Consider the following 26,865-nt stretch of genomic DNA (forward strand, 5'->3'; position numbering starts at 1 on the left):
AGGCTGTTGATAGTTTGGGGGTCGTCTTATAGGACAGACATATGCTAAAACTATAAAATTTCGACAGAAATTTATACCTCGTCTTATCTGCCAAGATATACAATATATTAATACTCAACACTTATACAGTAATATATAGGTGATCAATAAACAAAGTAACAAGTGGATTCTTGTACATACTTTTATTCATAAAAAGACATAACTACACCTGCATCTACAAATATATTCACACAATTTCTCCACATAGTTTCTATATTTTTCCAAACATTTTTTCTACCAGGAAACCAATGCATCTTTTGGTTTCCAGCAGAGAAGAAAGTTGGGTTGAAGGTTCCTCCAGCCAGTCCAAGACTGGGTTGAAGGTCCTCTACAGCTGCAAATCTTCATCCACCAAGATTTTTTTCATTGGTCCAAATAAATGATAATCAATGGAAACCAGGTTCAGTGACTGTGAGCAGATGTTCCAAACTATAGTGGAAATCCAAGATGGCAACAGATTATGTTTGCAGTGTGGGGTTTTGCATTGTTGTGCAACAGAATGACCATGTTGCAGTGGCTCAGATCTTTTGTGGTAGATGGTCTCTTTCATTGTGTCCAAAGTTTCACAACAGCACAGCATTCAGAGTGGGGTCTTGGGAGGAAATTCACAAGCAGAACACAAAGATGGTTCCAAGAAACTGTTCCATGATTTTCTTGGCAGATAATGATATCTAACTTCTATTGTTGTGGGGATTATGAATGTTTCTATTTCAAGCTTGCTTATTTTGATTCTGGGTGTTAACAGGTACAGCATTGTTACATTCCTCATAAAATGCAGATGAGAAACCTGGAGTCTTCCTGTTCATAGTGTATCAGATATTATAAAGCAAAGCCTATCTGTTTGTGTTTCATGTTGTTCTTCAGGTATTTTGGTATCATCAGACACAAGTATGTATTGAATATTGTACCTATTTTTGCAGGTTTTATAGATCTTGTTACTTTATTTATTGATCTGTCCTTGTATATTACATCTCTTTTAAAATACTATTTGGTTCCATAAATTGAGAGAAAATGGATCTTGTGGATTTCTCAAAATAAATTTCCAAAAGGAAACAAATAAAAAAAATATACACACGGTGTGTGAATTTGAAAATGAGATTGGTGCAAGATAAAAGTAATGAACGACAACAGTAAATTATCAATACTCAAAATAACTTCCTCCTGCATCTGTTACACTGATTTGCACACTCACAAAGGGCATACAATAACTCCTGGAAAGCAATCATTCTATGCAATTTGTGAGTCAATACTAAAATATTTTTATTCAAGTATTTTTACAGTTTCTAAGTTAACTTTTTATACATTGAAATAATATAAATTTATCTTTCTATTTATAAAGATTTCATAACCTTTAATACTAAAGTGCAAACTTTTTCCTTTTTAAACAGCTAAATAATTTTGCAACTGCATTCGACTGTTAAAAAGAAATGTTTTGAAAAATGAGCAGATAAAATTCATAAAATTTTTATAACTTTATAGCATAATTTGCAGAAGTGCACCTAAGCCAATTATTTTTTATTAATTTAATCAATTAATACAGACAGAATATCATCTCTTTTATATGTGTCAACATCTAAAAACTTCCTCACAATGTGACATGTGTTCAATATTGTAGGTTTCCATAATGCCATGCGTATGTTATTAAGGTTTAATATTTCTAGACTTTTGTGTAGTATACATTGTATGACACCAGTAGAAGAGATGATAACAGGTACAATAAATACCTATCCATCCTCCATATCTGTCTTATTTCCTGAGTGGGTGGAGTGTACTTGATTTCTTCAGTGTGAGCATTTTTTATGTTATGAGTGTTTGAAACAGATGTGTATTATATAAGCGATCATACTGTATTTGTCAACAAGAGTGATGTCAGGTCTATTGTGATGAATTGTTTTATATGTGATTATGGCTCTGTTATAGAGCCTAATCATATATAAAACAATTCGTCTTATTATTATTATTATTATTATTCTAATAAAATAATCACATAGTTGTATAGGTATACTTCCATGAGTGAAGAAATATTTCAAAAAATTTTTCATATTTTTGACATATCAAGTGACATTAATGAATTAAAATATTTATAAAACTTAAAAATATTCATAAACAATTTCAAGTCTATCTGAATACTTTGGTTGGAAATTACACTTCTAAAATACACTGCTGTTCATTAAAATTGCTACACTAGGAAGAAAGGCAAATAACAGATTTGTGTTTATTGTACACATACAATATAACAAGAGGAAAACATGATTACAATTGACAGGTAATCTTGAGATACAGAGCACCCAGCATGTTATACCTTTCGTGCAAATTTTGCATTTGTTACACGCCACCTTCATGGTGCAGCAAATTTAATAACCAGAAGTATATGTTTGTATAAAAGTACTGCATTTATATTTTTGAAAGTAAAAGTAGATTTTGTCATTCAATTAAAGCTATACTTTTTTAACCTTTAAACCTGAAAGCATGTAAATAAATATACATTTTTAAATTGTACAAATTATACTACACTAAGATTTAAGGCTTCTTTATAATATTTTTAAAAAACGTCCTATTTTTGCTTTCTTAAACAATTAGGTAATTACAATCTAAAAATAATCTTTAAAATATTTGTACTTTTGATTATCCCTTTGTACTAAGGCAAGTCTTCCATAATTCCATGCACGTTTCCTTAATAAACTGAAGAGAATCAGCAAAAACTATTAAAAAGAAAAAATATTAGATTTAGTTAAGGTATAAATTAAATAAAAATTAATTATTATTAATTTATATTATTAATTTAGTACACTATCAAATTCTACTAATTATACTATTTCAAGATTTCAGAAAATTAAAATTTTTATTTTTAACATATAAGTAAAAAATTTTTAAACTAAAAGGTGATCTTAATTAAAAAGTAAATGTTCAGAACTCTCTGTAGAAAAAACTATTGGGCAAATCTCAATCAAATTTGATATAAATACTATCCTGAATATGTAGTTCTGATTTGTGTAAAAAATTTCTTACAAAAATTCAGCCACTAGGGAAAAATTTGGTACTCCTATTCACTTAATGTACTGTATGTAGGAGTTGCAAAACATTCTTCACAATTCTTCAACAGGTGAACAGTCATAGTGCTCAATTTGTCTGATCAAGTGTTACTTCTTCAATTCTTCTATCAATAAAATAGTAATGCCAGCACAGCATTTAATGAATTTCAGCACTTAAAAGGGGTTTACAAAGGTTTTCTGACTACTATAAATCTTTGGAAAATGATTCTGTGTTTTAAGGAGACTGAAACTTTAATATGCAAAAGTATCAATAGAACAAGGTCACCAACTGGTTGATGTTGAAAATGGAAGATATTGCTACAGCAGTAATCACAATTCTACATTCCACATCTGTAATTGAAATAAAATTTTTGTACTTTCTTACTTAAATTTCAAAATTCATTAGAAAACCTACATAAAATTAAGGGGCAGCAATGCAAAATTGCATAAAAATTTTTTAAGTAAAATTTTTCCTCAAAAATTGAAACTGCATATTCAGTACAGTATGTATACCAAATTTGGTTGAAATTTGCCCAATAGTTATTTCTGCAGAGAGCTCTGAACATCTCTTTAATTATGATGATCCTGTATAAAACTTACCAGCCACACAACAATATTGATGCTAAGATTGAAAGGAATAAATCCATAATCATGAGTATTTAAATTAATGGATGTATAGTTACTTTGAGGATAGATATTACAACTAATTTCGTCAGAATGATTGCTGGTAAGTTGTTTTTTCTTTGAAAAAAGATAATGTGTAAAATCTGGATGTATTTCTGAAGTCATAATTCTGCAAAAAAATTTGAATACCATTACAAATTTTGAAATAATAATTATTATTTAAACATTAACATTAAAACTATTAAATAATGTATCATACTGGACATCAATTTATCCAGAAGTAATTAATAAAATGTAAGATTTTAATCAACTAAACTACTATCATAATTTTTTGTTTATCATAAATTATTATTAATAATAAAAAATACTTGATTAACCATTTCTTTAATACAAAACTTTAATTTCAAAATGATTAATAAAATAATTATTTACAAAGAACATATTTTGTTGTTTTGAAAAGAATACTTGTTAAAATAAAGAAGACTGCTTCCAGGAATCATTGTTAATTAATATATAAAATTGTTAGTTTCATTAATTAATTAGGAAGTACAATGATTTTGTTCATATATGGATTATCCAAATGAAATTACAGTTGTAATTTGAAAGCAATTTGAATTATGTAATAATGCATATTATCTACAGTGTAATTTGTACATTAAAATATTTATATATTGAATTTTACAACTAAAATTACAGAATAGTTGTCTTTTGGTGTTAATTTTCAAAACAACTAAAAATACACAAAAGTATAAACAAAAATTATTGGCAATTCCAAAAAACTATAGAGGGCATTATATAAAGTTAAAACAGAATGCAAACAGGGCAAGTTTGTTTACATTGCATTAAATGACCAGTACAGAGAAAGATGATTTTTTTCTATTTTTTTAATTTTAGGATTAATGTTGATTCAGAAGATATACAGACGGTACTATCACAGAATAAACACCTTTAGATACAGAAGCAAAAGTTAGCAGCAGAACCTTTAATATCCCTTTCACTATTTCCCCTGAAAGGGTAGCCAGCACCACATTGAAAGAGAATATGTATGTAAAGTCATTTCATTATTTACTCTTATTTAGGCTGACCATAACATTTACAATCTAACTAGGGACACATTTCAGAATCATTGAAAATGGGGTCTGAAACTGATTGAACTTTGATGATTTTTTTAAAATTTACTTATTTATTTATCTATAAATTGGTGCTATTATATTGAGGTGTTAATAAAACTGCTATAATCAAAGATTGATTCTACAATCAAATATTAAAAATATGCAAAACTGGGGACAGTCCTCAGAAATCAGAGATGTCAAGTCACCCTACCTTATTTATTTATTACTTACTTAAATTAGCAAGTATTCAGATTTATATATTTCAAAATAATTTTGATAAATAGCAATTAAAATCTAATCATCTTCTTCTTTATCTTCACCTTTTCCCATGTTTATATGGGGTTGGCGTTTCCTTCTCTAATACATTTTTTCCATTTCTCCCTATCAATGGCTTCTTCTCTCTTAAGTCCCCTCTGGTTCAAGTCTTCTTCCATCTTATCTTTCCTACACATCTTTGGTCTTCCTCTTTTCCTCTTTCCTTTTACTACTAGTTTTCTGATCTTCTTTCCAACATAATTGTCACTTCTTCACTCTACATGGCCAAACCACCTCAATCTACATTCTTGCATCTTTCTGCTCAAGCGGCCCACCTTAACAGAACCTCTAATAAAATCATTCCTTATTCTATCCTTCCTTGACACTGCACACATCCATCTCAACATTCTCATCTCCACCACCTCCATCTTTCTTGGGCTCTTGTTATTGCCCATGTCTCAGCTCCATATAACATTGCCGGGTCTAACAACTGATTTATACAATTTTCCTTTCAGACTGCAGCGAACTTTCTTGTCGCATAATACACTGCTCAGCCTCCTCCAGTTCATCCATCCACATTGAATTCTATGCTGCATCTCTGAGTTCAATCCTCCTCCCATCTCAACAAGTGTCCCAAGATATATAAAACTTGGAACAAAAGGAAGCAGCACATTTTGGATTTTAATATTACACTCATCTCTACCATTCTGAGTCATATGAGCTGTTTTAGTTCTACTAATCTTCATGCTCCTTTCTTCCAAAACTTTCCTCCAATCTTCCAGTTTCTTCTCAGCCTTGGTTTGAAAAAGTTCACACAGCACAATATCATCCACAAACAGCATACTCCAAAGAGTCTCACACTTTGCGTCACACACCAACACATCCATTATCAGGTCATGTTGGCGTGTGACATAATTTCTAATGCGGCTAACAAATAAGGACTAAGGGCCAATCCCTGATGCAAACCAACATTAACAAAGAATCCTTCTGTAGTGCCCACACTGATCATTGTTGTAACTGACTGTTTGGCTTCTTTGTATTTATTTTGAATTTCTTAGTCTTAATAGTAACTTATTTTAATTTAGATTTAGTTTTAAGTGCAATAGTAAGTTATTGTATTTAGTGTATCTTAGTCTATTGTTTTAAGGTATTTCTGGGGTCTAGTATAGGTCTGTCTAGTGTTGGCTCTTATAATTATTCCTACGCATTGCACTTGTTTTACCATGCCTTCGGAGAGCAGTATTGAACATGATCTAATTATATTATCAGACCTACCAGATGACAATATTTATTCTGAATTTAGACAAAGGGCCTATGAGGCACTGGGAGATTTAAAGAGCTATCTCCGGGTAAATGCCAACTCACATATGGGCGCAAGGGAACATTTTGAATACATAGTGGGGCAAGGACAAAACATTATTGACATATTCAACAGTGGCCTGGCTAGGCAGCAGCTTACCGAACTGCAGCACCAGATATCTAAGTTGGCAACTCAGGAGACCATATGTGAGTTGGTTGAGGCCTCACACAAGCTAAAAGTTGAAGTTACTGAAATTAAGGATTCGCTCAAAACAATCCCTGTAAATAATTGTTGTTACGACGAATGTGCAAGTCAAAGAATGGCCTCCTTGGAGGCCTACTTACCTAATACGGTCACACAGGACGACATGATAAAACACTGAATGCTACTAAAAGACTCGAAGAGGAGATGGGTGCCATCAAACAGACATGTAAGGAAATTAGTAATATTGTTTGTGGGACAGAACAGAAGACACTGTATAGTGATATTGTCAAAGGGGGGTAAGCATTCCTAAACCAAAATCAAATAATCTGCGTAGCACACTACTAGTTTATCCAAAGGACAGTAACACTGGGTCAGAGGACATAAAAAGTATAATAAAAGAAAAAATCGATCCTATACAGTTAAGGGTGGGAATCAGTGGCTTCGGGAGAATTGATAGAGGTGGGATAGCCATTGATGTTAGTAAAGGGAGTGAATTACAGGTTCTTGAAATTGTACTTAAGGAAAAGGCCCCCACCCTCAAAACAATCATACCAAACAAAAGGAGTCCGAAAGTGGTGATTAGACAGGTGCCAAAACACTTGGACAAAGCTGAAATAGCAAACTGTGTCTTTGATCAGAATGAAATGATTCAGTCAAATATCAATAGAGAACGATTTATCGAAGAGCTTGGGCTGCGCTTCGCGTTTGGTGGTGGTAAGAATGACACAGTCAACTGGGTAGCTGATGTCTCACCTGAAATACTAAAAATATTTACCACACTAAAGAAGATTAATATAGAATGGGCAAGATGCCCAACAGAAGAACACTATTCAATCATACAGTGTTATAGATGCTGCCGGTTCGGCCATACCAGCAAAACCTGCAAGGAGTTAGAGGAAACCTGCAGCCATTGCACGGGCAAACACAGATATAGAGATTGCTCTGAAAGAAACCATAGCCCGAAATGTCATAACTGCATTATACAAAAGGAGAGAAACAACGCACATAATGCATTAGATAGGTGTTGTCCATCATATCGACGCATCAGGAACCTAATAATGTCTAGAACTGACTATGGGGAGTAGTTACAATGGATTTAAATTTCTGCAGCTTAATTTACAAAGATCTATAAGTGCTATTTCTTCACTCAGCGTCGATATTACCAACTACGATATTGTTCTTCTACAGGAACCTTATTGTATTAATAACAAGGTTGCCTGCATTCCACACAGACATCTTGTCCTTCAGGACTCTGTGAATTCCCCGTGGGCTGCTATCGTTATTCCAAATAACAGTGTCGCCGTGTTTCATCATCGGCAGTTTACCACTGAAAACATAGTATGTATAGAAACACAATTGGATGATCACAGTCTGATCGTCGTTAGCGTGTATGCACCAAAAAAGAAAGATATCAACAATGAATTGAAAATTTTACAGAATATTAAGGAATACTTTAAAGACAGCTACCTAGTTATCGCTGGGGACTTTAATGCCCACTCACCCACACGGGGGGGCGAGAACTTGGATCAAAGGGGTGAGGCTGTGGAGGATTTCCTGGCCGGTAACAACCTCATTAGTGTCAATGATCCGGAATCTATACCTACTTTTGAGGGACCAAATGGGAAGTCATTGATCGATATCACCTGTTCTTTGCCCGATATTCTGAACAGAATCCATGACTGGCAAGTCATAGCAGATACTCTCTCTGATCATAATTCCATTACATTCCAAATCTACAGTACAACTGGGAAAATACCTTTTAATAGCAACAAGGTTTACAATACTAAGAATGCAGACTGGGACCATTTCTTTCGATATTTGGATGATGGTATTGACCTTTTGCCCGGGATAATGGACCGGGACTCGGCAGTGAAATATATTGACACTCAAATTAATTTAATCGCTGAAGCCTGTGATGAGTGCTTCACGCTTAGGAGACCTTCTAAAAATGGTGTCCCCTGGTGGAACGAAGAACTGGCTGAAATGAGGAAAATTAACAGACAACATAGAAAAAATTACCAAAACTGTAGGAGTGAGGAAAGAGACAGCTTAAAATCACGATATTTGGAATACCAAGCCATCTACAAACAGGCTATCAAGAAAGCTAAAATTCTATCATGGAGAGAATTTTGCTCGTCGGCGTCTACAGATCCATGGGGATTCATTTACAAGAGTTGTGCTTTCAAACTGAAGACTGCTACTTGTCTCACAGGACTTAGTGGAATAGATGGCAAAGAGGCAAACATGGAAGATACCATTGATCTTTTACTACATACCCTGTGCCCTGAGGACATTGTTTCAGAGGACAGCACAACACAGCAAATCATAAGGAATCAAACTGCAACTTTTCTTCAGGGCCCTTGTCCATCACCCTTTACGGCACTGGAAGTTAACGAGGCAATTAAAAGTCAGAGACACGCCTGTTGCTTCACCACATGATTACAGGAACATTTCTCTGTTGCCCATTATGGGAAAAGTCTTGGAGAGGTTGATTTTGAACAGGACGGTTTGGTTTATTGATAAAAATAAATATCTTCATGAGCAACAATACGGATTTCGCAATGGTTATGATACTACAGACGCTATTCTATCAGTAACTACTAAAGTTAAAGAACTGCTAACTACCCACCCCTATGTGTTAGGACTAAGTTTGGATATTGCGGGAGCATTTAACTCTGCCTGGTGGCCTATGGTACTCCTCAGACTTCAACAAAGTAAGTGCCCAGCTTATATATATAATATATTACGGAGTTACCTGCAGGACCGCACATCTACTCTCTGCGTTGGCTCAAGGACATACACAAGACACATTTCTCGAGGCTGCCCACAGGGCTCAGTATTGGGCCCATTTTTGTGGAACCTGCTATTCAACGGATTCTTAAATGAAAAATTTGGAAATGACTGGACAGTGGCGTACGCAGATGACGTAATGGTACTGGTGGCTGCTTTCTCTCGGGCAGAAATGGAAGTAAAGGCTAATTCCATTCTGGCAAAAATAAAGGACTGGGGCGAAACGAACAAACTAGAATTTAACGCCAACAAGACAAAGGGAATTATTTTTACAAAGCCAAGAGCCCCACATTTATATCGAAGAGTACCTACTATACATATGGGGCATAGTAGTGTAAAAGTTGTAAAATCACTAAAGTACTTGGGCATTGTCATTAGCCACAAGCTTTGCTGGATCCCCCATATCAAATATATATGTAATAGGACAAACAAGATATTCAATGCACTGTCAAAGGTTGCAAAGTCAAAGTGGGGATTGTGTCCTGAAATAATGAGTATTATTTATGACTCAGTGTTCCTGCCCATTATTGGCTATGCTGCACCTGCTTGGGCAGATGGGTTAGGGAAAGTCCATATTGACAGAAAACTACAGAGTGCCCAGAGGTGGGCCCTGCTGCGTATTTGCAGAGCCTATTCGATGGCTCCAACTGCTGCCCTGCAAGTTATTGCTAGCAAACTCCCAGTGACACTACACTTGGAAATTGCGGTACGAAGATGGAGAATGAGGAAGGGCCAAAACATCCTTTTAAACAGTGTAATATTTGACAATATCGAGAGTACAAATAGTTGTACCCCTTCTGTCCCTCCCTATGATTGGCCATACATTGGAGGTCAACCCTGGCCAGATCAGTCCTTCAGTGTCTTTACTGATGGATCGAAGAACAATGATGGGGTTGGATGTGCGTTTGTAGTGTATCATGGCAACCCGGAAGTGTATAATTTCTCTGATAGACTGGGCAATACTTGCTCTGCGTTTCAAGCAGAACTTTGGGCAATCCTGAAAGCAGTCAAATGGAGTAACGAGGAGCTAAGTAATACCAACATCAATCTGTTCACAGATTCCAGCTCATCACTTCAGGCTATCCACAACTTTAACTGGGGCCATCCCATAGTCAACGAAATTCTCCGGGAAATGACCAAAAACATCAATAGGTTTTCGGTGGTGTGGGTCAGAGGGCACGCTGGTGTCCTTGGAAATGAGAGAGCGGACGAGCTTGCCCGCACCGCGTCTGTCTCCAGCGGCACACCTACCTATACAGCAACTCCCCAAAACTACATAATATCCAGCCTAAAGGAGTATGCGACTGAGTTATGGCAGGGTACATGGAACCTGCGGACCAACAGCATTACAAGGGATTTTTTCCCCACAGTCTCAGCTAGTAATCATCATTATATTGAACATAGAACAACACAGTTTTATACCGGGCACGGTAAATTTAATAGTTATCTCTTCAGGTTCAACAAAACAACTGAACAGAATTGTGAACTATGCAATATTCCAGATGGTGCCAGGCACTATCTGCTGCAGTGCCCGATGCTGGACGACAAACGAAGCGTCATTCTCTCCCTGCTGCCGTCCAGTGGGAACTGGCCTCAGGACTTACATGTGTTGTTACAAGACAACAACCTTTTTCAGGCTTTCAGGGACCTTGTCACCTCTTACTTCAGAAGGACTACAGTTAATTAAGTAGGGTGCTGCGAAGACAGCTTCCACTGCCAAGTGACAGTGGTGTTGTGTCTTGAAGATATTCTTAATCTAGATTACTAATTGTATGCATTGAATTGTTGTCATTACCCCTGTGTGTTATTGTGCGGTGAGTAATCATCCCTGTTAAGACATCACCATCAGCTTTAATTATGTTGTCAATGTTAATGTAGTTTCATTGTGCTGTATATTTGTACATTTATATTCTGGTTATATTCTGTGATAAGACAGCACTGTAGGACATGTTGGTGCTGTGATTGTTGCTGTAAATGTTATATGCTGTATAAACTATACATTATAATACTTTGCTCATCGATAAGACATCAATGTATAAGTTGTTTATGCAGTGCACTCAACTGTGGCTTCCCCACGGATGTATATCTGTACATAATTACTTCTTTATCATCGTTGATAAGACATCAATGTAACTAGTGTAATACTTTCTGTTTTCCACCCCAGTTATGCCTAGCGGTACTGGGGCCTTTTAAATAAAGAGTTTTACAAAGTGAAGTGTAGTGCCCACACTGCTCTTAACTTGGGTCTCTGCTCCCTCATACATTTCCTTGACAAGCCTAACATATTTTTCTGGAACATTCTTTCCCCTCAAACATCTCCATATCTCTTGCCTTGGTACCTTATCATATGTCTTTTCTAGATCTATGAACACCATGTGCAAATCTTCCTGCATTTCCCTGTGCCTTTCCATCAGCTGTTTTATGCAAAGATAGCATCAGCCGTACTCCTTCCTGGCAAAAAGCCAAACTGTTCCTCTCCAATCTCAAATTCCTGCCTAATCCTTTCTACAATTTTCTCCCAAATCTTCATAGTATGGGACAATATCTTTATACCCCTCTAATTTCTGTAATTCTATACATCCCCTTTACCTTTAAAGATCGGCACAAGAATGCTCTTCCTCCATTCATCTGGGATCTTCTCCTGCTGCCAGGGTTTCTTCATAAGGTCCAAGATTATATCAATTCCCTCTTTACCCAAACTTCTCCAAGCCTCAACCAGAATCCAATCAGTGCCTATTGCTTTCCCCATCTTCATTTTCCTAAGCACACTTTCCATTTCTTCTCTGCTAATATCTTGCACCACTCCTTCATTTGCCTCTCCACTCTCATATAAAGTTCTGGGGTTTTCTTCATTCAATAAATTCCTAAAATATATGTCCATCTTTCCTTGATCCTTTCATAATATTGTAATACCACTCCTTTATCATCTGTAATCAGTTTAATAGAGGTAAAATCTTTTGATGCCTTATCTCTTGCTTTGGCAATTCTCATCAACTGCCTTTACCACCTTTCATTTCGAAAACTTTATAAGCCTCGTCTAAAGCCTTTGCTTTCGTAATAGCCACTGTCTTTTTAGTCTTTTTATTTGCAAATGGTAAGTTTCTTTATCTTCAAGCCTTCCCATCAAATCCCACCTTTTCTTTGCCTCTTTCTTTTGTTTAACTACAGATTGTACCTCAGCATTCCACCACCAAAGTTCCTTTCCTTCTGGCAATCTCTTCCCTGAAGTTTTTCCCAAAACCTCTTCTCCAACTTTCAAAATGCAATTACTATTCAGCAACCACCATGTTTGCACATCATCCTTAAACTGGATTTCTTTTAACACTTTTACTCAAACTCTTTCCTTAATTCCTCCTCTTTCAATCTCTACCATTTGATCCTTTGTTCAATCTAACACAATTCTTACAATGGCCCATAAGAAAGTCACAATCCACCAGGAGAACTCTATGTTGTGCAGCAACACTTTCTCCATTTAACACCTTACTGTTTCTCACTTCGCTCAGATGTCTCCTGCGGCACAAGAAAAAAATCAATCTAGCTGGATCTACCTCCACTCGTGTATGTAACTAGTTGATTCGTTTCTTCTCAAAGTAGGTGTTAACTAGTGCAAGGTCTAAAGCCACAGCATGATCGACTAGTCTTTCTCCCTCTCCATTCCTTTCTTCCACACTCCACCTCCCAAGAACTCTTCTTTCCATATTCTTCCTCTTCCCAACATGACCATTTAAATTGCCCTCACAGATTAATCTCTCGTTCATAGGGATACACATTATAACTTGGTCAAGATCTGTCCAAAAGTTTGTCTTTCCTCCTTCTCCACTACCTGGCTGAGGAGCATACACACACACACACAATCGTAATGAAAATTCCACCAACATCCAACTTAACGCTCATAATTCTATCACATCTTCATTTAACCTCACAGACTCTGTCTTTTAGGACTTTATCAATTACAATACCAACTCCATTCCTTCCTCCCTTATTCACTCCACTCACAAATAGCTTGTACCCTTCACCAAGTTCTTTAGCTTTATTTCCTTTCCATTTTGTCTCTTTCAGGCACAAAATGTTCACTCTCTTTCTTTGCATAAGATCAACCAACTCTCTACTCTTCTCATTCAATGTTCTGATGTTTAAAGTACCTATTCTTATACTTGTCTTCTTCCTCTTCTCTTTCTGGACTAACTTCTTTATTCAAACCCGTACTTGATTCAATAGCCCCAGCTCATTTGACATAGTTTTCGGGTGACATGACTGCACATCGCTTCGGTGAATGCCCTAACACAGTTATAACTTGTAGTCTAGCAGGCATTCTATATAGTTTTGGCATAGGTTTTACGACCGGATGCCCTTCCTGATGCCATAATTTGTTCTAATATTTGTTTGCAATTAAAATCTAATAAAAATTGAAATAGTTAAAAACATTAATTAATAAAATATGTAGAATTATTATAAAATATGGCTCAAACTCTATACAGTGATGGAAATAAGATACACCGGTATTTTATGGAGTGTACTTATTTTTATTTATTCCACTAAAGCATTATCATCTCATTTCTATTAAAAAATAATAATTATGTTCATAACAGTCTTCTAATAACTGGAAATATAACTATGACACACCACTTAACAAAACCTTGAAATTCAAGTAAATATGTAATAAAAATTTGAAATTCTTCAAGGCCGATCTTAAAGAACAGTGTATTAATTTCAAGGACAAACTATGAATCTTGTATACCTGGAAACACTATACAATATACAACGACCTAACAACACACCATGAAGCTCCTGCTCCCTTTATAAATGTCTGTTTATACAGCATCCTCTTGTGAACACATCCCATGTATTGTCAGGTTTTTCTAATTTTTACTTATTTTATAAACTCATATATACAGTACATATCCCATGTATTTTTCTTTCCATAAAATGATGTTTTATTATTCCTTTACTACACATTTTAAGATGCTACAATATGTTTAATTTTACTTATATTTATTTATTATCTCTGTTTTAAAATTCATAATGCATCATGTTCCAAAATAGAACACTAAATTTAACTTGATTCAGATCTTGAAAAGGATCAAAAATGTTTATCAAATATTTACTGGAATTTCAAGGTTTTGTTAAGTTGTGTGTCATAATGATTATGATTTTTAAGAACACTTTTATAACTTAATCAAAAATAAAAATCATAACTACTATAAACTTCATACATTTAATAAATCATTCCCTGATTAACAATTTATTTCAAATACTTTGAAGAAACTAAATTCATCTTCTCAATCACTTACAAATTACAGAAACAAACAGTCTTCCATCACAGAGAATAATACAAAACAGTTTAAAAATATTCTCTGGCAAAAGTACCAAAAATTAAAAACAAATAGTTTGATTAAAATTCCTAATGGTACTTTACACACTAAAAATACATTCAAGAAATTAGTTTTATCTTCATATCTCTAACTTACAATACAAAAAAATTCATTTGTGACATTTATTCCTAGTTATATTTTAAAAGAAGTATTTTTGCTTTTTATTTTATATTAAAAATTGTGTGATCTTTTGGTAACAGCCTAAAATTATAGAGATCTTTATTGATATAACTTATATATGACTTTAAGATAATGATTTTCAGTGGTGCATTATTATAATACTTCATGGAGTCCATGCAAATTTAATTAGAAAGCCCCATGTATAAGGTGCATTCAAGTTCTAAGGTCTCCCATTTTTTTTCTGACAAAATATTTACACAAACAAATTGAAACTTCTGTCACTTCTCAACATAATCTCTCTGCAGACGTACACATTTTTAACAACGTCGATGCCATAACATCATGGCTGCTGCAAACACTTCTTTAGGGGTCTGTTTTGACTACTGGAAAATCACTGATGCTAGAGCAGCACAACTGGAAAACGTGTGACCACACAGACTGTCCATCGTCAGAAAAAGCCAAAAGCGCAAGGAGCAAAATCAGGTGAGTAGGGAGCATGAGAAACCACTTCAAATTTGTTTTCACAAAGAAACTCCTGTGTTAACATTGCCCGATAAGCTGGAGCATTGTCTTGATGGAAGAGCAAATGTGCAGCCTTTTCTGGCTGTTTTTCTCACAATGCTAGAAGCAATTTATGAGGACAACATAATTGCATACATGAAGCAACTTGCTCCACACTTGCAATAATGTTGTCAGACTGGCTGGGGCACAGGCATGGGTAACACCATCACTGCATGTGTCACTCAACTGGCAACAAATTTCAGTGAGTGTCACTCCACTCAAGTGCAGAAAACGAATGATTATGCGTTGTTCTTGTAATGAAAACATCGCCAATTTAAGTATCAAAAATGCCTCTCACTTGAACTGCTGCTGCTAGAGTTCTGTGCACTGTACAGTGCTACCCTCTCTGTTATGCGACCACAAACAGTGTCCACTTCTTTTAAAAAACTGCATGTTGTTACCTGTTCCCTTCCCCTAGAAAAAAAATAGACCTTACAACTTGAATGCATCTCATACAGTAATGACTTCAGACATTTTTCTTTGGGGGAAGTTTTGGAGAAATTCCCCAGTATCATATTGGATTCAACACTGCCCATATAAAAAGAAAAAACTGAAGAACAATTTTAGATAAAATTTCATTAAAACAAAACAAAATTAGATATTGATTCACAAATACAAGGTGTGTTATTGTTTCAACACTAGGCGATATTCCATTTTATTTAGTTGAACTTTGGAGGAGCGGTAAGTGGTTTTTTTCACCATGACAACGCACCGGCTCATTTGTCCCTCAGAACTCGTGAGTTTTTGGCCAAAAACAAGACTGCTGTGCTTCCCCACCCACCCTACTCACCTGACCTGGTCCATGCAACTTTTTCCTGTTTCCCAAACTAAAAACCACACTCAAAGGAAAAACATTTGCCTCCATTCCAGAGATAGAAAAAAAAACAACTAAGGAGCTTATGAGCATTCTAGAAAAAGCATTCCAGGACTGTTTCAAAAAGTGGAAACACCGTTAGGATAAGTGTATACATTGGGGAGGAGACTACTTTGAAAGGGACCCTGACAAATAAATTGTAAGTGAAGTGTTTTTTTGTAATAAATAAAGCTCGGGAACTTTTTGAACAACCCACATATAGCATCTTCAGTTTGTTTTTAATCTTTCCAGCTTAAGTTTACTATTGATAAAAATAAAACTACTCACAACTTTATTTTCTTTTTTGAAGGTAATTTTATACGCATATTATTTTTGTTTGTATTTTTATCTTTATCATTTTTCTTGTAGATGTGTTTAGTAGGTCAAAGGTGTTGATATACAATCATCTTTCAAATGATTTTTTCAAAAAGTTTAGACATATTTTATCTCCAAAATGTGTAATATGAATAGTACCAATAGTGCCAATATATTAGGCTATTTTAGAGAGATATATATAGAAGTATTTTAATAAATCTCCCTTTTTTTTTCTTGACTAGCTTCTAGCACTACTCTGCCAATTTACCTAATCATCTCTATAATTATAAAATTACCATATAATCTAGTTTATACAACTATTAATAAAAATACAGTATAAAATAATTACATATTTTTTTATGAATCAACTTATTTAGAATTAAAAATTAAAAGATAGATTTCATTCATTATCAGTGGCATAGCTACAGATTTTGCTGCCAATGCAAAAGGATCCATAAAGTGAAAAGGGTCTTCAGGAGTGACCCCTCCAGGTGACAGTTGCTCTGGGAAAACTAACAGTCTCTTCCCACTAAGACTTCTATCAATAAAGCCTGTTCGAGTCCTGGAGAGACTTCTGTTCAAACATAAGCCAGAAGTCACCCCGGACCACTCTGTGAAGACCCGAATATAAGAATAACAAGATTCGATTTAAATTTATTTTATTTTATTTGCCAACCGATTTTCGAAAGTTAGGGTTAAATCAAACACAGAAACGAAAAACAGAAAAACACCCGACAAATTTTCTCGTAAAAATTAATCATAAACCTTCGTTCCCACGGTAATACTTCCTTGTAGAAGATGAGTTAACTGTTGAAAAATAATTATATCATGTAATTCACCATTGGTCAAAAGGAACTTCCACCCTTGACGTGCATCGTGAAATCTCGAACCCGAGATCCCGAAATAAAAGGAAAACGAACGATGACGCAACAGGAGAAAAGTTTCGACAACTGTCCAGTGATTGTGTGCGCGCCACGGACTATCATCTCCCGCCATTGAAGCCGTCCATCCCAATATTCTTCAGTCCATTTGACTCTTATACCCAAGCAAACTCTTGTTCTTTGGACTTTGTCAACAAATCTCAGGATTTCTAAGGTATTTATCCTACTCGCGATGTTTTGTAAACTCTCTCTCTCCAATCAATCGAGATGCAGTTTAATAATTCAATTCGATAATATAAATAATACTTCCAAATATGTTAATTGATGTATTTCATATCAATCCCAAAATAAACGGGTATTTTTATTTAACTATAGAAGAGTGTGCGTTTCTTCCTCCATTATCATCATCCGGCACCCCATGATTCCGAAAATAACGCATATCTATCCGCGAGAAATTTGATAGATTGGTGTCAGTTCCTGACGTGAACAGGATCCTACGATCCTCGTCCATAAATAAACATTGACCGCACGATCCCTAGTCATCCTTTCGACAACGAGGTCGGACCTCAAGGTCTTGTGCCGTTAAGAGGTAGAGAAGATAGGAATCATCTTCCATCTCCTACCCTCGGTTAACCTCACAACTCTTTTCCACATTGCTGCCAATAAAGTCAAACGGATTACCATACCTCCTACTTTTCGCACTGCAAGTGGGGGCTTTATTAAAAATATTAAGGAGACATCCACAACATCCTCACTGAACTCTTTCCACAAGATCACCCAAGGAGTGACAACAATTATAATAAATCAATTAAAGATAAACAACAGGGAACTCACAACTCCAGATGACAGAGTTTTTACAATGGAAGAAATCACAAGGGCGTTCAGATGCATCAAGCTAAACAAGTCCTGGCTTGGACAATATCTCTGGGAAAATGATAAAACTTGCCTTTGAAACTATCCCAGCTATGTTTCACATCTTGCTAAACAAGTGCCTCAAACTGAGTCTGTTCCCTACCTGCCAGAAGCAGGCCTCTGACAAGCTTATCCAGAATACAACAAACCCATAAGCTCTGCCACTGATCTTTGACCAATCTCCATACTCTCGATCCCTGGGAAAATTCTTGATGCACTCATCATGGGCCACCTTTCCTACCATTTTGAGAACAACAGGCTTCTTAATAATAATCATCATGGCTTCTGCAAAGGTACCATCTCAGCCCTTGAAATTATTTTTGGATACATCAAGAAAGCCAAACATCATGGGGAACATACCACGATGATCTCCATTGAGAGGGTCTTTGCCTGGTGGCCTGCCATCCTCAATGCTCTAAAGTAGGCACATTGCCCCAAGAACATCTATTACCTGGTGAAAAGCTACCTAGAGAATCAGCAGGCCATGGTCAAAATTAAGAACATATACTGTAGTAGGCCTGTTACCCATAGTTGCCCCCAAGAGTCCAACTGTGGGCCATTCTTATGGAATATCCCATATAACAGCACCTTCAACATCCCTACAAACTTCAACATCTTTATACAAGGTATGCAGATGACACAGTTATCCTGCTATCATATCCAAATCAGGAAGTCCTTCAAACTAGAGGTAACAATGTTATGGAACATACCGTATTTTACGGACTATAAGAAGCACTTTTTTCTTCGAAAAATTGCCTCCAAAATTCAGGTGTGTCTTATAGTCCGTAAAATACGGTATATACCACCGGAGTGTAAACAGGAAGCTAATCATTAACTATGATAAGTGCCAGAGCATTGTGCTTCCAAAAAATAACCCACTACAGAAATGCCATTTTCAAAATCTGTCAACACAAAATCAAGGATGTTGACTCAATTAAATATCTGGGTCTCATCATAAACTACAAACTTCTAGGCAAAGACCATATATACTATATCTATGAGAAAACTACTAAACCAATTCATGTCCTGACATCAATCTCCAGAAATAAATGGGGCTTAGGCCCAAAGGCCTCCAGGACCATATATATTGCCCATGTAGAGCCTATTATGACTTACAGTTGCGAGATCTAGGGATCCCACATTAACCATGTCCATATCAGCAGAAAACTCCTGTCTGCTCAAAAACTCTCAGCCATCTCTAAAACAAAATCTTATAAGATAGCCCCACGGACACCCTTCTTGTTATTGCAAACCTGATCCCTATTGATCTTATCATTAGGGAGATTGGAAACATATTCTTCTCAAGCTTATGGATGGCCTCATCTCCTATAAAGACTACTGTAACATCACCAATAAATTAGGCCTCTCCTCCCCTGCTAAAAACCTTGCTGTCTACATCATTGCAAATGGTTGTGACCAGATCCATCCCCCATGCCTTCTCCACCCTGATACTATTCTCCATCACACTTTCAGCACAGACAATATTAACAAGACTGGAACAAAAATCTTCACTGACGTTTCAAAGACCCAAACTGGGGTTGGTGTCTCTGTGCTCATCACCTCTGGACACTGGACTGAACATCAACCAGAGAAACTTCTGCCTCACCACCTATTCTTCAGTAAACCAAGCAGTCCTTAGCTATTCTCTGTGCCCTCCAGCACATTCAGCAGAACTCCAGCAACCCATATACAAGCATTTTGAAATATTCAGTGACAGCCAGGTAACCCTTCAACAAATTAGGATTAAAAACATTTGTCTACCAATTGTAAATGACAGCATCAGCACCTTTCTTGACCTTCCACAAAACATCACTGTGATAGTGATGTTCAACTGGATTAGAGGGCACAGTGGCATCCCTGGCAATGAAATGGCTGACGACCTTGCCAGGAAAGCAACAAGTATTGACAAAATCTCCTATACAAAGGTGCCTCTCACAGTTGGATCACCACACAGCTTTGGAATATTACTTGGGATAGTTGGCAGACCAGATGGGAAAACAGTACCATAGGACGTACTAATTTCCAGTTCCTGCCCAACAGCAGAGACAGGAACTCAAATAACTATCTTCAACCATCATTTCCTCTAACTCAGCTCTTAATTGAACACAGAAATTTTGCCCAGTATCTTATACGCTTTTTCCATAAGGGCAATGGGCTGTGTCCCTCCTGCTCTCTTGGGGAGAGTAATGACATCCACCACATCATTTTTCTCTGTCCTTGCCAGCACATGCAAAGGATTAACCTCATCAGAACAATCAGCAAAGGCAGCCTCCAGTGGCCCTGTAATCCCATGTTTTTATCAGTAATAAAAACATTTATAGGGCCTTCCAGTCCTTTGCCTTTAACATAACATCAATCAACTAGTATCTCCTTGTCTCCTTCAACCCTGGAAATCCTCTTAAGTGTACTCCTGAAGCTCAACAAATTGTGGTTTTCAGTGATCCTTCTATAAAAAGTCTACCCATCTGTTTTGTGTAAAAGACTAACCATGGCATATCATCTGCATAATTGTGTATTATTCTGTGTCCACTGGTTATAGGATTCTACTTCCTGGCAACACTTATTGAACAATTAAAATACCCAACCACACTACTCCACTTTTACAGTTCCCACTGACAAAAGTGTAGTAGTGTGGTTGGGTATTTTGATTGTTCAACACGTGCAAATTTTATCCCATCATATATGATTTGTAATTCATGCAAATCCTACAATATAATTATTATCCACTTGTTTGTATCTCCACCTTTACAGATTGTTAAACAACAAAAAGTTCCCTCCTCAGTTCTGTCCAAAGGTTTTACTGTAATACATATATAATTGTATCATTCTGTATATTATTGTACCTATAAACTAAATTTTTTTGATTCTCATTACATGTATAACAATTGTATTCTCCAATCACATCTCTTTAATTTTCACATGTGTTATCCTTATCCAACTGTATATATTTTGTAATGCATATCAATTTTGAAATTAACAAATTATAGGATAAAGATGGTTACAACAATATACATGTCCAGACTGACCAACCTTGTTCTGTAATTATTGCACAAAGCCATGTATTAAAAAACTAATAGCTGCAAAACCACTAACTATATTATACTTACAATATTTGTATACTATTATTTTTAATGTTAAAAAAATTTATGTATGTGATGCTTAAGATTTTCAATGATGGTCCCCACTGCAGTTCGTGTATCCTACTTCCCCTTCACAATCTAATATCCTCAAAACTTCCATATTTCACTTTTGCTCTAAACACTCTCTTTCTCTCCTCTCACCCCCTTCTCCTCTCTATCTCTCCAGGCTTCACCAATGAGTACAGCTTGTTCCTTCCACCTTCCTGTCCTGCTTTCATTTTGTTTCAAATTGTCATACAAAGCATGAAAAATTCTCTTTCAAATATAAGCTTGCACTGAAAACGACTTGTCCAGAACAAGACGACAGCAGTCCTACAGTGAAAACTTTTCAATGTAAAACATCCTTGTCCTTACATGTCTTTTCCACCTTTTTCTCAAAATGTTTGTTGTCCTAAAGACTTGCTTCAAAATGTTTCCTATGTCATCCTATGTTCAAATTAATTTCTTTAATTATTCTGTAATATTGCTTAAGACAATGAAAATACTCACTCCAAAAACCATTTAATGCAGTAATATTTGCACATGAATCCCGAAGCGACCGCGGCAGCTAAATTCGACCTCTCAAGAGTCGGGTTGTTTGGGAGTGCAGTAATATTTCTTTAACATTTTCCATCATCTTAAACTATCTTCTTCAGAAAAACAAAAACAAATTCCTAACGGTTTTTCTACAACATTCTAGGAAAAACTGTTAGGCATTTGTTCTCTCAGAATGTTATTTTTCCTGAAATCGTTTAAGAAATATTACTGCATTAAATGGTTTTTGGAGTGAGTATTTGTAGAACTGCAGTTTGTATAAGAGTAATAAGTAGGTCAATGAAAATAATTATAAAAATAAACTCTTATCAGTCTCAAGAATTAGAATATGAAATATTTCTGCATTCAATAGTGTTATGACACAAGCATTTTTTCTTTTTTTGATTTGCTGAAAAAAGTTGCAAAGAGGATGAGACTTTCCAAAAATAGTCTTCATATCATTGGTGCAAATACCTGCTTTGTGCAAAATCTGTCATCATGTCAGTGCAATTTCAATGATTTTTTCTTAAAATTGTATTGATTTTGGTAAGACTGCAACACTTCAGAAAGATATATGTTGAAACTTTCAATCTGTTTGTACCTCTATTCAGTTTTTTAGTTGCTGTGTTAAAACCACTTATTTAACATTTAATTTGCAGGCAAAGAACCAAAATTATCAGCAGATAAGTACTAGGACTTGATAAATCTGTTAAAGTATATGCCAAAAGATTACCATTCATTTTATCAGAACCTGCTCAGCCATAACCCAGTTGTTTAATGCGATGTGGATGACTGCATTGATGGCAATTTTATCTTTGATGACAAAAACTGGATCTTTTGTAACATCTTGTAAAGTGTAGTATCTATGGTAACTTTTAGGAATTTGTGTATTATCTTTTGGTAATTTTGTATGTTGTAATATGAATCTCTTTTGGTAATCTGATATCTGGAATAACTTGTAATTATTTGGATGGATTTGTGTCCCCTACAATATATAAATGGACAAAACAAAATTTGTTAACATAATAATTGCATAAGAACATTAAGAGGTAAAGCTTAAAAAATCAAAAACTTGTATTATACTTGTTGGTAATACCTGCTATGTAATTTCTATTTTCATGCAATATCTGCTATGTGATTGCTTTTGTTTACTTTTTTATTTTTGGTGTCAAACATTTTTATTCTACTGTCTTTATTAACACCCATTCTAAACATAAGTACTTCTATTAAATATAGCTATACAAACAATATTTTGTTACCATAGGCTTCCTTAAAAACAATGAAATGTGCTCCTGTAACATTCATTTTTGACACACAGAAGGTATTGCATTTATGCCAACAATATACATTACAGTAGGATTACTTATTATACATTTCATTTAAATGTATAATTTAATTTTTCTTGTTTTGTGTAAGTTACACATCTGTGCAAGATTTTTGATATATACAGTAGTTCAGAATTTGAGATTTTGCTGCTTAACTCAGAACAATCTGGTTAAATTGGGACATCAGGCAACTCTGGCTAACAAGCATAATCTCTACAAAAGAATGAAACAAAATGATAAGATATACATTTTATTTATGCTGCCAAGATTTAACAAAACATTTCTCAAAACTTAAATATAAAAAATAGAAAGACAAATAACATGAGCAATTTATTATAATAATAAATAAAATTTCTCATGCTATTTTTTCCTACAAAATATCTTTCCATTTTTGTTGAATTATATCAGCTAATAAACTGACAGAAAGCATTTAATTTATATATATATATATATATATATAATATGTCATATTTTCGACAACAATTAACATTAACATCATTCTTGATATATATAATATCCATATATATATTTTTAATATGTAGATTTATTAGATAATTCTTGTAATAGATTATTTATATAGCAAATTTGAACTTTTTACTTCAAAGTACAATAGGAAACGATATGAAAATATGGATTGTAACATCAGATATTTGTTATTCACCAAAATAGCAAATATTTAGTTTTCCAATAATGTATTTTTCATCCAAAGCACAAAATCAATTTTGGTAAAACAGTATTTCAATTTTTTCTTGACGGGTATTACTCATTATTTCGGGATCGTTCATTAATTTTTTCATTAGTATGATATAAGAATAAAAAATACAGAATAATATTCAATATGGCAAAACATTTTATATGCACTATTTCTTACCATATAATTATAAATAATAATCTTTGTTATTTAAAGAAGTTTATCTTTATGCTGTATTCAGGCCATAAACCATGTATAAACTTAAATGAGTTTACACACAGTTTAATACAGCGAGATGGCCAGTTCAAATCTATATTATAGTCTTGAAATTTTATAGTGTTATTTTAGCATTGCTCGTGTAAAGTTTTAAATATGACAGTAACAAAAATCCAGAATGTCGATATGGATATTTAAATCAATGTCAGAATTATGTATCTACAGATGTGATAAGCTAAAAATGACAAAATAATTTATCAAATTCTCTTTACTTGTTTTTGTATTAAGGCTTTCTAGCTTAAGCTGCGTGATAATTAAATAATAATAATAATAATATTGTATCGATTTACGTATATAATTAGCGTCTGGTTTCAAAACTGAACTCACCTGAGATAATTAAGAAATATTTATTAAATAAAAGTTTTATATGTTATCATCATTTATTGCGCATCAGTATTGTTTCCATTTGTCTTTCACAACTTCCATACACAACATGCAATGAAATGACAAACGCGATCTATCAATGTACGCCCTCTTACGTCTAGCCGTGTTTGAATGACGTCCATCATACGGTATAAAAATGTCAATGCTGATATCGATGATTAAAATGAGAACTGAAAGTGTGTGTAGTCGTCTTTTTTAAACTAATTTATAAATTTGATTTAAAAAAACAGTTAAAGACAATATAAGAGGCGTAATTTTACATTCACATAAGTTAAATTCTTTTCTTAAAGCGTGTTTAAATTTTCTTGTTATCGCCGTTAACGGTGGATCCACATAGTTTCAGAACTAATTTCTTGAAGAAAAACGTTTAATTATCCTTCTAAATATTTAACTTTAAATAAAATTCGATACAAATATCTAAAAATTTTAAATATACCAATAAGAAAAAACACTGAGTAATACACTTAATGATTTTCGCGAAATAAATTCTCAAATTTTTAATTTATTTTTAAGAATATTAAATGCAATGGCCGAATGGCCGAGAATTAAGAAGCCAGCCTAATACTATAGGAATCTGAGATAGATAGAATCCAGGCGGGTCGGAAAACCCCAGGAATTTTTCGGAGGTAGGCGGTCTCGGTTATGTCGCACCCCCTCTCTCACCACTTTCACCCCATTGTAGGCCTGGCCAAATTCAAAATGAGCTTATCAAAAAGACCATCTTACTATCCACAAGGGAGAAACAAATATAGCATCAGTGGCGTAGCGAGGGGGGTAAAAGGGGGTCTATCATGCACCGGGCGCCACTCGCAGAGGGGCGCCCAAATGGTCTCCAAGACAAACTATATATGTTTCTGGATGGGGAGGGGGAAGGGGCGCCAATAAAGTGTCGTGCCCCGGGCACCAGTTATGTTCGCTACGCCACTGTATGTCACAAAGTTTTTTAACGTTGCAGACCTACAATGTGACTAGGTGGTAGGGAACGGGGACCGATATATCCGGACGGACCACTCCCGAAAAACTGATGAGGATTTTCGATCCGTCGGGATCCTCAGAGTTACCTGAACGACCTCACATAACAACTCTTAGTCTTACATAATACTCACTGTTTGCAGATAAGTTAGAAATGGACTAAAAATATTAGATAGAGCATTTTCTCTTAATCTTACGGTAAAGATGCACCACACTAAATACAAAGGGGTGCAAAAGTAGGTATACAGTTGTTATTATGGGAGAAAATAGAAAGAAAAGACATTAATTTTTATGTACAAATTAAATCACAAATGAGGAATACGAACTAATAAAAGATAATAAAAATAATAATAACGAACACCAAACATTTGTATTTCTCAGATTCTCAACTGTATAATAGCCTACCACTCTGGGGAGCTGGGATCGAATCCGGTCGGGTCGAAAAAGATCCCCAGAGATTTTCGGGGGTGGTTCGTTCGGACATGTCGTGTCCTATCCCTCGCTAGTGGCGTGCCGTCATTGGAAGCGGTGGAAGCGCCGCTTCCACCTTCCAATGACCTTCCCTTGTAGTTTCTAAAATATAAATTTTCATATTTTAACGTACTTTGAATTAATTAAAATTAATATTTTATTATAACTGCATTATGTATCTTATTACAAATTTCTATACTACATGTGAAAAAAACGATAAGATTGCTATTGTATATTCGAATATCAGTGGCGGAATGGAAGCGCTTACGAGACCACTTCCACGACGAGAATAACTGAATGGTGTAAAGCAGCCAGAGGGCATTGGCGCATGCGCTTTACAGAGCACCAACCTTAGCCGGTTTAATTGGTGGAAGCTACACACGTGCAACGCTTCCAACGATTCTATCCCTTAGCCCAGTGGTTTCCAACCTTTTTGTACCTGCGCCCCCCTTTAAACAAAAAAAATTGTTGTGCCCCCCTAATTTTTCTAACAATCTAATTTCATAAATACTCAACTGATATTATAATTTATTTAATGGGCTACAAAATAATATACAATATTATGTAAAAATATATATAAAAAAAATAATTATTTATTATAAGAAATAATAATTTTAAATGTAATAAAAACAAATCTTACAAAAATACAAAAAAAGAATATATAATTAATACAACATTATAAAAATTTAATGCGATGGTTGAGCAGCATGCCCCCCTTGCAAC

General features: G+C 35.0%; 3 protein-coding genes across 5 annotated transcripts in view; all 3 read right to left on the reverse strand.

Moving 5' to 3' along the window:
• Tmem63 (transmembrane protein 63) overlaps positions 1 to 26,865 on the reverse strand; it is a 175,155-nt gene that overhangs the window by 55,735 nt on the left and 92,555 nt on the right. For 2 of the 3 annotated variants that reach the window (XR_010879850.1, XM_067263937.1), the window contains exons 1-3: positions 24,643 to 24,798; positions 3,672 to 3,864; positions 2,659 to 2,741 (exon numbers count right to left, since the gene is read on the reverse strand). Coding sequence is in view for 2 of the 3 variants with exons in the window: in XM_067263937.1 (XP_067120038.1) it covers positions 2,659 to 2,741; positions 3,672 to 3,860 (272 nt within the window). In the remaining variant the exon portion in view is untranslated. Of the gene's footprint in view, positions 1 to 2,658; positions 2,742 to 3,671; positions 3,865 to 24,642; positions 24,799 to 26,865 lie in introns of those variants that run through there. The other variant, XM_067263938.1, reaches the window with a different exon arrangement.
• LOC136969751 (uncharacterized) lies at positions 5,521 to 5,949 on the reverse strand. The gene has a single exon (XM_067264027.1). The coding sequence runs from the start codon at positions 5,947 to 5,949 to the stop codon at positions 5,521 to 5,523; it is 429 nt and encodes a 142-aa protein (XP_067120128.1).
• LOC136969752 (uncharacterized) lies at positions 11,700 to 12,237 on the reverse strand. Its single transcript, XM_067264028.1, has 2 exons — positions 11,935 to 12,237; positions 11,700 to 11,861 (listed from the first exon to the last, which is right to left on the reverse strand). Exons 1-2 carry the CDS (start codon positions 12,235 to 12,237, stop codon positions 11,700 to 11,702), a joined length of 465 nt encoding a protein of 154 aa, XP_067120129.1.

Source organism: Centruroides vittatus, unplaced genomic scaffold (assembly GCF_030686945.1).
Source record: "Centruroides vittatus isolate TY-2023 unplaced genomic scaffold, ASM3068694v2 contig_18, whole genome shotgun sequence".
Lineage (NCBI taxonomy): Eukaryota > Metazoa > Arthropoda > Arachnida > Scorpiones > Buthidae > Centruroides > Centruroides vittatus.